Here is a 15,787-nt window from a genome sequence, read left to right as displayed (position 1 = left end):
AGGGGGCAGAGAATGGCAAGACAAGGCGGTTCATCTGCGGAGTGGTGGAGGGTGAGTGAGTTACAATCATCTCACCTGTCAGACAGTCGGTGTGGGGAGTCCGGATGCTCAAACTCATTTAGAGTTTTACACTGAAATGCATTTTAAAGGAGCCATCTAGGATTTGTACAACCATGTTTGGACTAAATTAATGATATATAGCCATTGCTTCTTGAAGAATATCACTTATAAATGCCTCATGATCTTAATTTAATTGTCTTACTCCATCAGAACCCAAAATTTAAACTTGTTTTACTCTATTGTTAGTAAACAATGTAATTGTAAACTAACACTGTAAAGCTTCAAAACATGGTTCAACCTATCATTTTGACCCTCAGCTGTTTACCAAAAATAGTGGTTGGGAGACCACTTTGTTTTAATCCCAGATTGCCCCTTTAATGCAGGCAGGCTGTGTCAGACTTAGAATACAGTAACCATTACTATATTAAACACACATGCTATACTTCTGACAGATGGTAATTTATATGACCTTTGCTTGACTCAGGCTTTTATGGGCGACCATGGACTATGGAGCAAAGAAAAGAACTGTTCCGAAGGTACATTTACATTTATGGCATTTAGCGAATCATCTATCCAACAGTCATCATAAGACAAAGTAATCAATGCTCACACCAGGGGCCATTGGCAGTCGTAATGCCAGTAGGCTATATATATATATTTTTTTTTTAGCAGGAGAGAAATTGTACAGGGGGGTAGCAGGGGTGAAGAGGTGTTGGGGTTAGGTAATAAACTATACACAGACTCTGTGTGCCATATCAAAAACAGTTCTCTGTTGAGAAGTGAGAAAATATGCATTTTTCATTCAGAGCTGTCATTTCTATTCTATATGTCTCCCTCTCTGTGTCCAAATTAGCCTGGAGCATGCACCAACCCAGATTGATTCAATATCATATCATGTGTCACATGTGAAGTCATTGCTGTGCCTCAGAGTTCTTCTGTATGGTGTTTTGTTTAGGGAGCAGATGTGGGGCTTGAACATGTACCTGTACGCTCCCAAGGATGACTACAAACACAGGAAGTACTGGAGAGATCTGTACTCTCCTGAGGAGGCAGGTGAGAAAACCTCCCAGGAAATAAGTTTACAGTATATGATAGAAAAAAGTGTATTCTATCATTCATTACACTGTCATGTGAAGGTGTTTATTTTTTTCTGTGCAACAATCAGTGTGTGAACAAAACAATGCAATAGAGAATAACTGTTTTCTACTGAACCACAAAATCACTGTTTATCTATGTTAAAGTTTGGATTAAAATCTAAATGATGTTCCATATCAGATTTGCCCTCAATTAAAACTCAGTATCATATAAAAAACCCACACACCCTTCTTAGGTAAGACTTATAGTGATCATAAAATATGTGTCATGTCGTGAAGGAGATACTCCTTATCCTATACTGTCATACAAGTCCAGATCAGTGCTGATATGCCCTTTCTTTGACGACTTCTATCTCCTGTAAGAAGAAGACAGTTTATTTGGCCATGCAATCAATTTTCATCAATTGTCACCTCCCCGAGACAACACACGTGCACACCCAAGGGAGAACAGAGCTCTAGGCTCTGGGCACAGGTTCAGTCATGTTCGCCACCCCTGGAGCAGTTAGGGGTTAAGTGCCTTGCTCAAGGGCACAACGGCAGTGGTAGACACCTTAGATATGATGCCAGTAACCTTCCAGTTACCAGCTCACATCCGGCTCCCTCCTGGAGTGGGGATCGAACCAGTGACCTGCCGATTGATGGCCGGCCTCTCTAACCTCTAGGCTCCCTGCCGCCCTAACGACTCTTCTCAGGTCATTGTTGTAAAAGTGAAACAATGTTAAAGAAGAGTCTCGATCAACGTACCTGGTGAAAATAAAGGTACTATGATTTATGGATGATATTTGATCTTCTTTTCTAGAGCACCTCAGAGCCCTGATATCCGCAGCAAAGGAGCATGGTGTGGATTTTATCTATGCCATCTCCCCTGGCCTGGACATCACCTTCTCCAACCCAAAAGAACTTGCCACCCTGAAAAAAAAACTGGATCAGGTAGACTAATAGAAGATCAGGTAGACTAATAGAAGTGGATCAGGGAGCACCAGTAGCGGCTTGCTGCTATCCTGATAAGTAAGGCACTTGTCAACTTAAATAATGGGAGAGTGAAGCATGTTTTCTTCTTTTGGCTCTATGCTCCAAAAGTCTGGATTTGAAATCAAACCCTTACTATGAGGTTAAAGTAGAGATTTTTTAGCTTTTATTTGATGGTATTTGTGTACATATTGGTTTCACCATTCAGAAATGACAACACTTTTTATGTATAGTCCCCCTATTTCAGTATACCCAAAAGTGGTTAGTCAGGTGTGTTTTGTCACATCATTTGTTCAGGCATAATAGAGTTGTCTAGTATTGATTCTAGGCTTTGTGTTTGCCTTCGGAGTTTGCTATTGGTGTCTGTCAACATGAGGACCAAAGAGGTGTCAATGAAAGTCAGGGAAGCCATTATGAGGGTGAATTATCATAAACATAGGCAAAACCTTAAACTTACCAAAATCAAATAATTTCTAAGTAAATGTTAGCTAACATACTGTAATATAATTGATTACAATTAAAATGCTCAAAAAGTAGTTTTTTTGCTTATCACTATTTCTCAAGCCAGCAGACTACAGGATTGACTGGGCGTGAGGCTTGCATTTTTGATTGAGAGTTCACATTTTTGATTGACAGTTCGTCTTGTGAGCCGTTCGTTCCTATGTTCAATGTTTTTTAGCTGGCTGTAATGTTGACAAGTTTGTTAGCAGCCTACAGTGTCCATTGTGTGGATTTATGCAGCATTTCTGCTTGCAGCTGCTATTACATTTTTGGTGAGTTACTTTGAAGCTAAAAAATTTAAATTTAAAATTGTTAGCAACTATACTAAGATAACTTAGTGAACAGATCGTTTTTCTAGCTTACAAAATACAACACACTGTGCTAGCTCAAACAACAAGATAACTTTAAATAACATAATTGTCTTACTTTTGTATTCTAAACAGTCTTGCTGCATTTTGCCACAACATTTTAAATGGCCAGTATCATTGGGTTAATTGCAACCAACATTCTGAATGGGATGACCGTAAGATGGTCTCTTGTCAAATCAGATACAGGTGTGAAAGAGATTATCCTAATTGCAACCAGGATTCCCCCTACGACTAGAGCATCGATTAGTATACATCTGGAGCTCATCTCCTTATTAGATAATCCAGTTACTACAAAACATTTACAAGCGACATGCCCCCTCCAGTTGACACTCTAACAGAACCAAACGTTAAACCTACTTTTCAACCAGACTAAGCATGCGTTTCATCATCGTTGGAGAAAATCCTCTGTCCATTTTCACAACTACTTTATTGAATACAAATTACAATTCAAGATAATTATAATAATGATTTACATTTTGCATCTTCATCTCCTCAGTCATTGGAAATAAAAACAAGATTTCCCGATCTCTGAAACTATATGCCATTCTCCGTTGGCGATAACTTTGGCCTTGGCCTACTTCTTTGCGGTGAAATGTCCTCATTTATGGCGCTGCAGGGCAATGCAATACAGTACAATAACTGCTTTGTATAGAACCACAAAATCACTGTTTATCTATTTTCAACTTTAGATTAAAATCTAAATGATTGATGATGTTCAGTTGATATCAGTTTTGCCCTCGATCAAAATTCAGTATCATATAAAAACCCCTCACACCCTTCTGATAAGACATATATAGTGATAATAAAATGTGTGTTGTTGTTATTCTGTCGCGAAGGAGGCATAACCTCTTAAATCACACACAAACGGAGCATTTGAGGGAGAGTAGCAGGGAGTACTGGAAAATGACAGAAAAAGTGTAATATTTGGGTGATGTTAATATTTGCAAAATTCAAACCAAAACACTGGAAATGACGATTTTCACTTTAGTGGGCCTTTAACATACAGTGTCAGCTTTTATTTGAGGGTATTTGTATACATATTAGTTTTACCATTTAGAAACAACACTACTTTTTTACGTACTTCTCCTATTTCAGGGCACCAAAAGTATTTGAGCTTGCAATAACTTCTTGAAGTCTGCAACCCATTGACCCCATCAGATGCTGGGTATCTTTTCTGGTCAAATCAAAGCTGACAATCTGTACTTTAACCTCATATTAATTGTTTGATTTCAAATACACAACTTTTGGAGTAAAGAGCCACAAAAAAAGAAAAAGTTCTTCACTGTCCAAATACTCAGGAGAGCACTGCACGATATTTTTATACATACAAACATACAGTGCCTTGCGTAACTAATGGGACAGTGAAGGCAGTATACTCCAAAAGTTTGGATTTGAAATCAGTGCCTTAGTAAATACACTGGCACTGCGTTTGCATGAAATCCGATCTTAACATTGTTCAACTTAATTTGGGAAATGTGTCCATGCGTTAACCTCTCTGACTCAGTGGAGGATTGTCTGTCAATGTGCACACCTCTCTCACTCAGGGAGAGCAGAGCTAGAGCGACAACAAGAGCAACGTCACAGGGTGACACTCCCCCTGTCTCACTGCAGCGCTGGATAGAACCTACAAGATAGAAATACAGCAAATCTCTGAAAAAAATAAACGTTCTGGCACAGCGAACAGACTATGTTTGGAAAGCCCAATCGATTTGGGGAGATATGGCATATGCATTTTATGAGGTTTTATTGGGTAGCGGGTCCACAATTGTACTTTTCTGAGCTCAGCGATGACCTTTCTCAAGACAAATACATTTCTCTCCCCTCTAGGTGAGTGGGTTTGGTTGCAGGTCCTTCTCTCTTCTGTTTGACGACATTGAGACAGAGATGTGCTCAGCGGACAAGCAGGCCTTCAGCTCCTTCGCCCACGCCCAGGTGGCCATCACCAACCAGGTGTACCAGCACCTGGGAGAGCCAGAGATCTTCCTCTTCTGTCCCACAGGTCAGCAGCAGAAACACACAGCCATCTACTCCCCCTTTCAAAATGTTCACCTTTTGTTGCGCCAGAGCCTGGAATCGAAACGCACACTGTGTTGATAAGGCTGTCACTACCAACTCAGCCCATTTCTACATTTTCTCTTGATCCTGAAAAACTTGTGACAAACATTTCAATAACATGATGCAGCTCCCACTATTCTTCACGCCGGACATGATGCCAATACGGCGATGCTTTCTTTTGCTGTATCTGTATTTTTTTCATTAAGGGATTCCTTCTGGCCACTCGGTTATATAGACCGATTTTGTAGAGTGATTGGGATGATGTTGTCCATCGACTATGCTTTTCCCTCTCAGCCATTCAACTCTCAACCAGTCTCCCCAGGGCTCAGGGTAGCATTCCTGAGTTTTGTAATGATAACCTGATCAACAGAGTGAGTAATTGATTCCTATTCAAATGAGGGACCTGCAAAGACAAGGTTATACATTAAAAAATAAGTTTGAACTCATAGCACTTAATGGACTCAACTGAACGTAGTTTTTCTCGACTGCTTACACCATTTGTATGAAACTGAAGTTCATATGTCTACAGCAATAACATACATGAGCACAACAGTGACATTTTCAGCAAACAGTTAATTATTTCTCATTGCTTTCATACACAATGCAAATATTAAGCACCTTTTTGCTAAACAGCTAACACAACTCTCTCCACAAGACACACATATCAATTGAGTAAGTGTTGACAAACAAAACATTTTGTTACAGTATATAGCTATTTCTTCCGATATACATAACTCTCATTGCTCAATAGTTCAACTGACAGTCAGTCTGTAATCACAAATGTATAGGTCATCAGTAACGTAACATGTGGCTTGACAGACAGGAGAGAGTAGATTACTGTAAATGTTTCTGTAACACTTTTTGTGTTCAACAATAATGAGTAATTGAGGTGTGCTTGATTTAGCCACTTGTTTTGCTGTTGTGTGCTGATTTGGCCTTCAGGTTTCCATATTTGTTGTCACACTGGAATGTTCTATACATCACTTTTTTTCAGGATTTTGTCCTTTTGGCATTTGTCATTTATCAATACATCTCTTTTCAAGACCAATAGTGATGTTCTTGTTTTTGTCAGTGTTCTCAAGCCTGTCATTGTATGGTGTCTTGTGGTTGTCAGATTACTGTGCTGCGTTCTGCACCCCCAACGTGTCTGAGTCGTCGTACCTCCACACCGTTGGAGACTCACTCCTGCTGGGGATTGACGTGCTCTGGACTGGTGAGAGCAGAATGCACACATTATACGCTAGTATCATTTGGAGTGGTTTGCTTTATTACTTTTATTTGTCAATTCACTGAAGACCCATTTTTTATCAATTCCTGCATTTTTGCGCAAAGGTTTGGTCCTCTGTTAACCTGTTTAATTCTTATTTCCCTGTTTTATTTTCTTTATGTAAAGCACTTTGTAACTTGTAACTTGTGTTATCATTATCAGAAGGTTGCCGGGGCTGTTTTATCGGTCCTAGATTAAGCCTAGTCCTAGACCAAAACACATTTTAAATTGAGAGTTTGGCTTTTTTCTTCAGGCTATGACTAATGACGTGGTCCTCTGTGGCTTAGTTGGTAGAGCATGGCGCTAACAACGCTTAGGTTGGGGGTTTGATTCCCGCTGGGATATATACTATATATACATATATATACTGAAAAATGTATGCACTCACTGCAATGTAAGTCGCTTTGGATAAAAGCGTTGGCTAAATGGCATATATTTATTATTATTATTATTATTATTATTATTATTATTATTATTATTATTATTATTAATGAAACCACTTTTGCACTATAATGTAATTGAAGGTGAAACATACAGGTTTCCTGGACCCAAATTAAACCTACTCCTGGTCAATAACTCACTTCCAACAGGATATCCACCCTCAGACATAGACATAGTCCAGGACTCATTCATGTGTTCAACAGTAACTAATCCGTACTCTGGTGCCCTCCAGGTCCCAAGGTGGTGTCCCATCACATCTCAGTGGAGTCCATCATAGAGGTGTCCTCCGTCCTGAAGAGGGCGCCGGTCATCTGGGACAACATCCATGCTAATGACTACGACCCCCAGAGACTCTTCCTGGGGCCTTATAAGGTTTGAGATTACAAAAAAAAACAAGTTCTATAGCTTCTACTCAACAAGAAGTTGACAAGAAATGACTCTCTATTCCGTATATACTGTTGTGCATTGTGGCATAAACTCTAGTTTAAACCCCAAACTCCTAGTCCTGACTAAATCACATTCTCAATTCAGCGTGTCCATTGAAAATGTGTTTTATTTAAGGACTAGGCTTAATCTAGGTCTGGGGAACCATCCCATCATGTAGAATAGGGTGGACATTGAGACATTCTAGTCAACTCTCATTGTCTGCGTCACTGAATATCTCTCATATATCTGGTTCCTCAGTTCATGCATCGTGGTTGGGTCACAAGAGAACAACAAATGTACTTTTTTCCCCTTGTCCATCTCAGGACCGGCCCACAGAGCTTATCCCCAGGCTCAGGGGGGTGCTCACCAACCCCAACTGTGAGTTCTACCCCAACTTTGTGGCCATCCACACACTAGCCACATGGTGCCGGTCCAACGTGGAGGGGGTACAGAGGGACGTGGAGATGAGTGAGTGTGACAGCTTTGACAGAAATGGGCTCCTGGTCTGTGAGAATATGGTGGGATATGAATAGTCGGTGTACTCGTGGGATTGTGCGCTGGTGCACTTGATTCCGGAGGCTTTAGGTAGTTAGTGAGTGAGTCTTTTTTGTTTATTCCTTGCTAACCCAAACCTACTCCACCCCCCACCAGCAGGTGATGAGGAGCAGGGGTCAGACCCCTCCTACAGCCCCCAGCGAGCCCTGACCCTGGCCCTCACCGATTGGCTGCAGGAGTTTCTCACCACTGACCAGCCTAGAGGTAAGAAACTCTCAAAAAGAGCTGCAGAAGCTATACATTTTAATATGTGTATATAGTGTTGTCACGATAGCAAAATATTTACTTCGATACCAGCTTAAGTATCACGATTTTGATTCTTAAACAATACCACAGCAACCAAAAATCAGGCAAAGTAAAATAATATCCTATTAAATAACAGAACATGGAAATTCTTCCATCCTTCTCTTTCCTTCTCTTTGACCCTGAACTGACTGTCACGGCGTGTGTGATTGTTTAGCAGTGTCTTTCCCAGCCACACACGCCCATTATGAATGCAGAGCGCACGCCAGAGCGCATGCCAGAGCGCATGCCAGAGCGCACGCCAGAGCACACGCCAGAGCACATGCCAGAGCGCACTGCCCCCCGTGAGCATATAGACAAATTAAACTTACAAGATAATATTCCCCACAGCTCAAAGTAAATATTGCTTCAGGCATTTATGGGAGAAAAAAAAAAAACAGTTCTAAATTTTCTTAGCATACAACCGTTTTCAAAGTGTGCAACACTATTTGTATATCTATTTAATCTGTATTTAGTCATGACATGAGGTTAAACACAAAGCAGGACAAAGCAGGATGATTGAATTCGCCAGCAAACCATCCTAAATATGATGAAATAACTGAATACTGTATTTCTGACACAGAAATAATATATAGAAAGAAAGATGAAATGGGCATTGCATCACTGACTTCATACTCCGTCATATCCACGTTTTGTTCTCTTTATGAACCCGAAACGAAAGAGCTATTTTGTTTGTAAGAGTTATTAGGCTTACAAAGTGATTTGATATGATAACAGTATAATCATAGTTGGGACACACAATTGATCCAACACATTGCAATAAAAAAATAAACTTACATCATTTACCATGGTGCAGAATGTAAACTTGCATCATTTAACATGGTGCATAATGTAAACTTGCATCATTTAACATTGTGGAGAATGTAAACTTGCATCATTTAACATGGTGCAGAATGTAAACCCACATTATTGACCAGGGTGCAGAATGTAAACACATCATTTACCATGGTGCAGAATGTAAACACATCATTTACCATGGTGCGGAATGCCTCTTGCTCTCCCAGGTCCTTGTTCTTTTCCCCCCGCCAGTTCCAAGAAAGAGTCTTTGGAGGAGGAGCCCATGCAGACAGACACGGGTGACCAGGTGTACACCCCTGGCCCCGGGGACAACCCCCTGTACACAGCCGAACCCCTGACCCTGGATGACCTCAGCCTGCTGTCAGAGCTGTTCTACCTGCCCTACGAGCACGGCACCGCAGCCAGGAACATGCTGCACGAGCTGGACTGGCTCAAGACACACAGCCAGGCAGCCGGCCTCCACGCGGGGGTGACAGAGATGGTGAGCACTCTCTTTCTCTGCCCCATGGTAACCCCTTATCTCTTCCCATGTCTCCATTCCTTTCTTTCTCACTCCCACTCTCTCACACACATACACACACACCCAGCTGAATATTCAGTGTACACACACTCACTCTCTCTCTGTCTCTCTCTCCCCCTCCCTCCGAAACATTATCTGACCCTCTCTCTCTCCTACAGACAGCAGAGTGGCAATCTAGAGCGGAGCGTTTTGACGAGAAGTGCGAGGGCGTTGTCCAAATGTTCAACCGCCTCTCCAACGCGCCCAACAGGAGCATCCTGTATGACCTCTACGACTACATCTGTGACATCAAGAGTGGAGTGACCTTGGCCCAGGCCTACATCAAAACGTTAGGTACACGTCTAGATCTGTACACATACTGTACAAGTGCACTGTGCTTTGCTTGTCTTTTTATTATCCGGCACTGCACTCTCCAGCAAGGTTCGGCTCCATAAAAGCGAGCTGAACTGGTCAAATAACATAGCTGGTGCCAGCTGTGATAGGCTATAGGTGAAAAGAAAGTAAGCTGACCCTATATGGTGCCGTAGTCACTGAAAAGAGCACGTTTCGTGTTAGGGTTAGGGTTCGGGTAGGTAAGATAGTGTGAAAGACCCTTTATTTAGTGCCATAGCTAACTCCTATGACTATCACCATCTTTGGTTTTGTGCAAGTCGGCAGAGGAGTTTTTGTAATAGTGTCATCATTGAATATGCTTTAAAGGGGACTGGACATGCACTAGAAACCTACATAGCCACAAGACATAGTGGAAACAAGTTAAACGCGCAGAACAGGAAGTCAATATGTACTGTATGTTATCCAAGATGCTCCAAGATGGCAGCACGTCTCTACCTGTCCGTATGTCTGTGTGATTGTCGTTGTTTCTGAAAAATACCGCTCAATTCTGTGAGTTGTTTGGATAATACCACCACATTACACCTGTTTCAGTTTAAACTACTGTGTTGTTCTGTAAATCCGATAGTAGTCTGTCTGGTACGCAAATTTCCACTTTTATGCCGATGATACTGTGATATACTGCTCTGCAAATCAGGCTCTTTGTCAGCTACAACTTGCTTTTAATACTGTACAACGTACCTTGTGTGATTTAAAACTTGTTTTGACTGCTGATGATGTTTTCAAATACAAAATCGAAGCCACTGAACCTTCCTATCACCACTTTTCAGGGCTCTAAGATTGAGCCTGTATCTCAACACAAATATCTAGGAATTGTAATTGATGATTCTCTCTTTTTAAGCCTCACATTCAGCAATTGGTGAAAAAACTGAAGTTGAAATTGGGTTTTTATTTTAGAAACAAATCTTGCTTTTCCTTCAAGGCCAAAAGGAGACTTGTTGCTGCCACCTTTATGTCTGTGCTGGACTATGGCGATGTTATATACATGCATGCATTTTCGCAATGCCTACACGCGCTGGATACTGTCTACCATGGAGCACTGAGGTTTATTACAAATTTTAAAGCCCTTACTCACCATTGCTCTTTGTATGCTTGGGTTGGATGGTCTGCCTTGTCCACCTTGTAGACTTAACCATTGGTATATTTTTATTTATAAGGCTATTCTTGGTCTGCTTCCATCTTACCTACGGATCTACATCCTTCAGAAAAGTATGGGAAGATGTCTGCAACCCTGTTAATTGTGCTGCTGCCTGTCTTGGCCAGGACACTCTTGTAACTGAGATTTTTAATCTCAGTGAGACTTTTCCTGGTTAAATAAAGGTTATAATAATAATAATAATAATAATAATAATAATATTTTCTTTCATGGCGCCTAAAGTGGTACATGGAGCTTTTGTATTGGTTGAATATGTTTGACTGTTTCTCTCTCTGTCTGTAGGGGGGAGGAGTGAACCCTCTGCCCAGCTCATGAACGATGACCCAGAACCCTGGGGGTTTAGAGGGGGCCTCTCTGGAGAGTTCCAGGTACTGTGTCAACAATGCCCCTCTACTCTATCATCCCTTCTGTCGTGCCAAACTAAACAATGCTCTTTTCAGTGAGCACATTTCCTTTTCACAGACACATGTCACTAGAATCGTGTCACAGTTACACCTGCGGATCTAGAGTTAGGATTGCACCTTTATCGCGTATCGTTACAATACGCTATGGAAGTCCATACATCATAAACTGCAGAATGGAAACATAATTGGACACACTCATCACTTTTGGAGACAGACTGGTAGTTAATTATATGTCGAGTCCAATCCTATGTGGACTGTTTCGCCCCAAGATTATCAATGTTTTCCGATGGACTGTTTTCGCCAGGTAAATATTTCAGGTCACAAATGAACTCCTGCCTTTCTATTACAGTTAAATCACCCTGAACTGACTGTGGACGTTTCACCCCCAAGGCTTGCAAGCTAAATATTCGAATTAATTCAAATTAATATTACTTGTATTGACAGTTAACTGCTTCAAGCCTCCCCCAGCAATCGTAACATTGCTGTCTGTCCCAAAATATCACGTGTGGGCTTAGTGGTAACGCACCCGACATTAAGCACATAATGCTATACCCAAGGTCCCAGGTTCGATATCCGGGTCTGGCCCTATCGTCTGTCTCCCTGTCTTATTTCCTACGGTCTAAATAAAAACAATTAAATTGTCAAAGATGCAATACAAAACATAGCGTATTGGCACCACATATGTTATCAAGCTTTTTAGAGAACCATGCTGTACTGGATGCTACTGTGTATATATATATATATATATATATACAGTACATGAAAAGAAAATCTGAATCTAGTTCCATTTGGCATGATAACTGTAAAAACCCTACTCCCTTTCTCCAAATAACAGTGTGATGAATATGGCTTTTCCAGTTCAGGTTCATATTGAGTTCACAATTTGCCTTGTATTTTTCTGGAGCAAGGAATTAATATCACACATCAACAGCGAAACAATGAGGTGAGGAGAATATGTTGTTTCAATGTTGTGTTCTGGTCTTTAGAGAATGCTGCCTTGCCATGGGAACAGAGATCTCTTTCGCCACCCTCCGATGACAGCAGTGTACTCCATACGCCCCTACTGCCCTGAGGACCAGGTGAGAGTTGGTGCTCTCTAAGCACTTTTAATAGTTGCATAGCGATTAAATACCTAAAATGACTCATTGGATTTTGTTTTACAATTACCAATAGAAAATCAAGTACTCTACATTTCCTGAACCAATGTGTAGTATGTAATGTAGTATTGGAGTATTCTGAGGCCAAAGCATAACCAGATACATAACTTCTCTTTATATTTAGGGTACACACTGAGTATAAAAAAGTATAATTTGGATAACAGAAGCCCAGTTTTGCTACCATTCTTTCACTTTGTTACACTGATAGAAATGTATATTACTGTATTGAAATTGCACACTTTCATACTATTTAGTAGGCATAGGGATGAGTGGCCACCTAGTTTGTTGGAAAGACCAGGATGTCATGCTGCATCCACTGCAATCTTGTACAGGAAATGTGAAGTACATACTCATGCAGTAGGCAAGTATTTAGTATGTAAAACCTGAGGGTCTTACTAATCACCCCAAACAATCTCAAACAAACACAAACAGGTAACCAAAAGTACCCAGAAGTCCACCAAACAACCAAACAGGTACCCAAAAGAACCACAAACTGGCAGCCAATTCAACACAACAACAACCAAATTATCAGTTCAGGTTCATGTTTTGATTTAGTATGTGATATATTGGGTTCAGGGTTCTATATTGTCACGATAGCAGAGATGATTAAAAAAAAAAGTATGAATGAAAAAACATGATACCAAATGTTAATGCATTGCGTTCAGTCAATTCAGGAAGTGAGATTTCAGTATAATTCAAAAACTGAAAGAGTTTTGACATGAAAAGCGTCCTATGATCAATTTATTGAACCATAATGGATACTCTGTTCTAAAATATTGAATTGCATTTTCAATTTATTTTCTGAATTGACTGAATTTAAACTGAATTGACCTCAACCCTGATGTGGGTGCATGTGTGTGCACATATACAGGACAGTGCTGATATCCATTATTTGTAAGAATAGATTTGGTGATTACACTGTCAACTTCGAAGGTAAACTGTTTGCCGAATATGTTTTGTGTTGTCTGAGGAAAATTTGCAAGTTTCAATTGGCATAAATCATTTTTGTTAAGAGATTTTTGTTTACCTGTTTGTGGTTGTTTTGGGTACCCGTTTGGGGTATTTAGGTTACTTGTTGGTAGTTGTTTGGGGTACTTTTGGGTACCTGTTTGGGTTGCATGGGGTACTTTTGGGTACCTGTTTTGGGGAATTCTAGACAGAGCTCCAGGTGTAGGCGAGGCTGCCTGACTCACGTTGTGTATGTCTTTATTGTACCAGGCAGAAGTACACAAGATTCACAGGGAGATGCAGAGAGAGGGCGAGGGCAAAGTTCCAGCATCCACACAACCTGATCTTATCAGTGAATGGTGAGGGTGTGTGTGTGTGTGTGTTTCTCTTTCTTCCTTTCTGTCTGTCCATCGTTTTACCATTACTTCCTATCCCATTACTTAAAATGGTTCACATCCTCATATCTTGAGCCTGTAGTGTTATGTTTTTGAGTGTGTCCTAAACCTAAAATGGTTCTCAGTCTCTGGTTATTTTTCAATATCCACAAGTTTATCTAACTAGCATACCAGTTAGAATGCATAGTCAATACATTTCTTCATGCTATGTGGTTTGTTAGTGTGGATCAAGGAACACTATCTCAGTGCCACACTGTCTCTGTGCCCCAATCCCCCACAGGTTGGCAGGAGGGCAGCTGCCCCCATCCCCACACTGCGGCCTAGTCCTGGAGGATGAGAGTGGGGTGTGTGGGTACGCCCTGGGCCTTACTGATGCCAAAGCAGCCGTGCAGAAGAGCCAGGTAGGAGCTCTAGGTCCTGTTTGTACACTCAGCATAATAGAAAGGGGGCGGGCGGGGATTCCTAATCAGAACCAATCACATTGGATCATTGTTTTGGGTCTACACTTCATAACGCCCATAGACAGCGACTGTGGGAGGAGGCTAGACCCTCTGTAATAGATCTTCCTCCATCCTGTAGAGGGTGCTGCCAGACTCTCTGCTAGGCAACTTCCCTTCCCTGGTCACCATGCAGCTCCACCCCCGGGTCACTGACCCCGCCCCTGCCAGACGCATCATTGGCAGCCTGCTTTCCTCAATGAAGACCAGTGGTGAGTCCTGCAACATCCTGGCCGCAGTCACCTGCCAGATCTCACAACGCCTGGATAAGATACATCAGCTAAACGCATCATATGATGTATAGCTATCTGATGCCTGACTGCGCTGTTGATGACCATACATGATTGTAGTTGCCTTGGACTCTGACTTGGTTGAACATTGACTTCAGTAATACTAAAGTAGAATTTTCTAGTTTATTTTTGACCCCTTGCTTGGTCAACACTGATGGCATAGGATTTTTTATTCCCAAACGTTCTTCTTTTCTTGTTCATCCCCTCGTATTGACTGCGCCACCTCTGACTCTGAATGCGTCCTTCCTTTCCTCTCCGTCTTCCCCTCTAGGTTCCAGGGGTGTGTTCTGCGAGTTGAAGCAGAGTGATCGGAGGATGCTGGACTTCTACACTAAACTATGCTCCTTCAAAACATTAGACATGGCAGGGCTACCTCAGGATGTCATTGCTATGGGAACAACCTTGTAAATAAGATGCCATCATCTTGTACTATTCTCAGGTTTTGAAATAAGTCCAATGTCTAAATAAAAAGGGTCTTCTCAGTAAGTAATTGACAAATGTTGATGCTTGTTCATTACAACACCTTCTTTTTGGTCTTATGGTCATGTCATGATTGATAAAAGACAACTTGTGAAATGTTATACCCCTAATCAGTTTTACAATTGCATCCACAAAGTTTGAATCAGTAATTTGCCGAATTTACTTTGGATGTATAATCAGTTATACTGTGAATACCAGTGTTGGAGTGACATGTCTGTAAATGTAACATTATGCAACTAGAAAATGTCTACTAATAGAATGGCAAATATTGAGGTGTAATGTTATTGTATGATTGATGCTTTTCAATAAGTCTGTCACATAATGTCAATGTTTGTGTTTCTAATGTTGGGATCAATAAAGATTTGACCTAAATGTATCTGACCCAGTAGATTAATGACATGGCTTGAAGACAGTTTTGTTGCTGCTCACAGCTATGTTTGTATTTAAATCTCCCCACACCGACCACAATGTATAACCACAGTAGAACTGTTTGTGGTACACAGACATGATTCTGACAACTGTCCTCATGCCTACCTATTCCACCCTATTCTCCTTGCCTTCACTTCACTGTTCATTCATTTGGACATTTCAAGAGGAGAACATTTAAACAACTCTGCCTCAAATCTCCTTTAGGTCTGCCTTTATTTTGATCTCTCTCTCTGAAATGCTGTTATCAGATCTTCCCTCATTAAAGATAGTCTATGGGTATTTCT

The 15,787-nt window shown here is 41.0% G+C and overlaps 1 protein-coding gene across 3 annotated transcripts in view; it reads left to right on the top strand.

Annotated features, from left to right (window-relative positions):
* Window positions 1–15,433, top strand: part of ogal (O-GlcNAcase like) — a 15,701-nt gene extending 268 nt beyond the window's left edge. Inside the window, exons 1-17 of one of the 3 annotated variants that reach the window (XM_083696685.1) lie at window positions 1–51; window positions 545–596; window positions 1,016–1,113; window positions 1,954–2,084; window positions 4,820–4,991; window positions 6,162–6,260; window positions 6,988–7,127; window positions 7,505–7,649; window positions 7,836–7,940; window positions 9,044–9,318; window positions 9,516–9,690; window positions 11,186–11,271; window positions 12,294–12,386; window positions 13,683–13,771; window positions 14,088–14,208; window positions 14,387–14,516; window positions 14,866–15,433. The exon at window positions 1–51 is cut by the window's left edge and continues 268 nt beyond it. In XM_083696685.1, the coding sequence (XP_083552811.1) occupies window positions 1–51; window positions 545–596; window positions 1,016–1,113; window positions 1,954–2,084; window positions 4,820–4,991; window positions 6,162–6,260; window positions 6,988–7,127; window positions 7,505–7,649; window positions 7,836–7,940; window positions 9,044–9,318; window positions 9,516–9,690; window positions 11,186–11,271; window positions 12,294–12,386; window positions 13,683–13,771; window positions 14,088–14,208; window positions 14,387–14,516; window positions 14,866–15,002 (2,099 nt within the window). In that variant the 3' untranslated portion in view covers window positions 15,003–15,433. The other 2 variants (XM_083696684.1, XM_083696686.1) reach the window with 2 other exon arrangements.
* Window positions 15,434–15,787: the final 354 nt, after the last annotated feature.

Source organism: Argentina silus, assembly GCF_951799395.1.
Source record: "Argentina silus genome assembly, chromosome: Y".
NCBI classification, from domain to species: Eukaryota; Metazoa; Chordata; class Actinopteri; order Argentiniformes; family Argentinidae; genus Argentina; species Argentina silus.
Note: the sequence above shows the minus strand (reverse complement) of the source record. Positions and strands in the feature narration are given on the sequence as shown.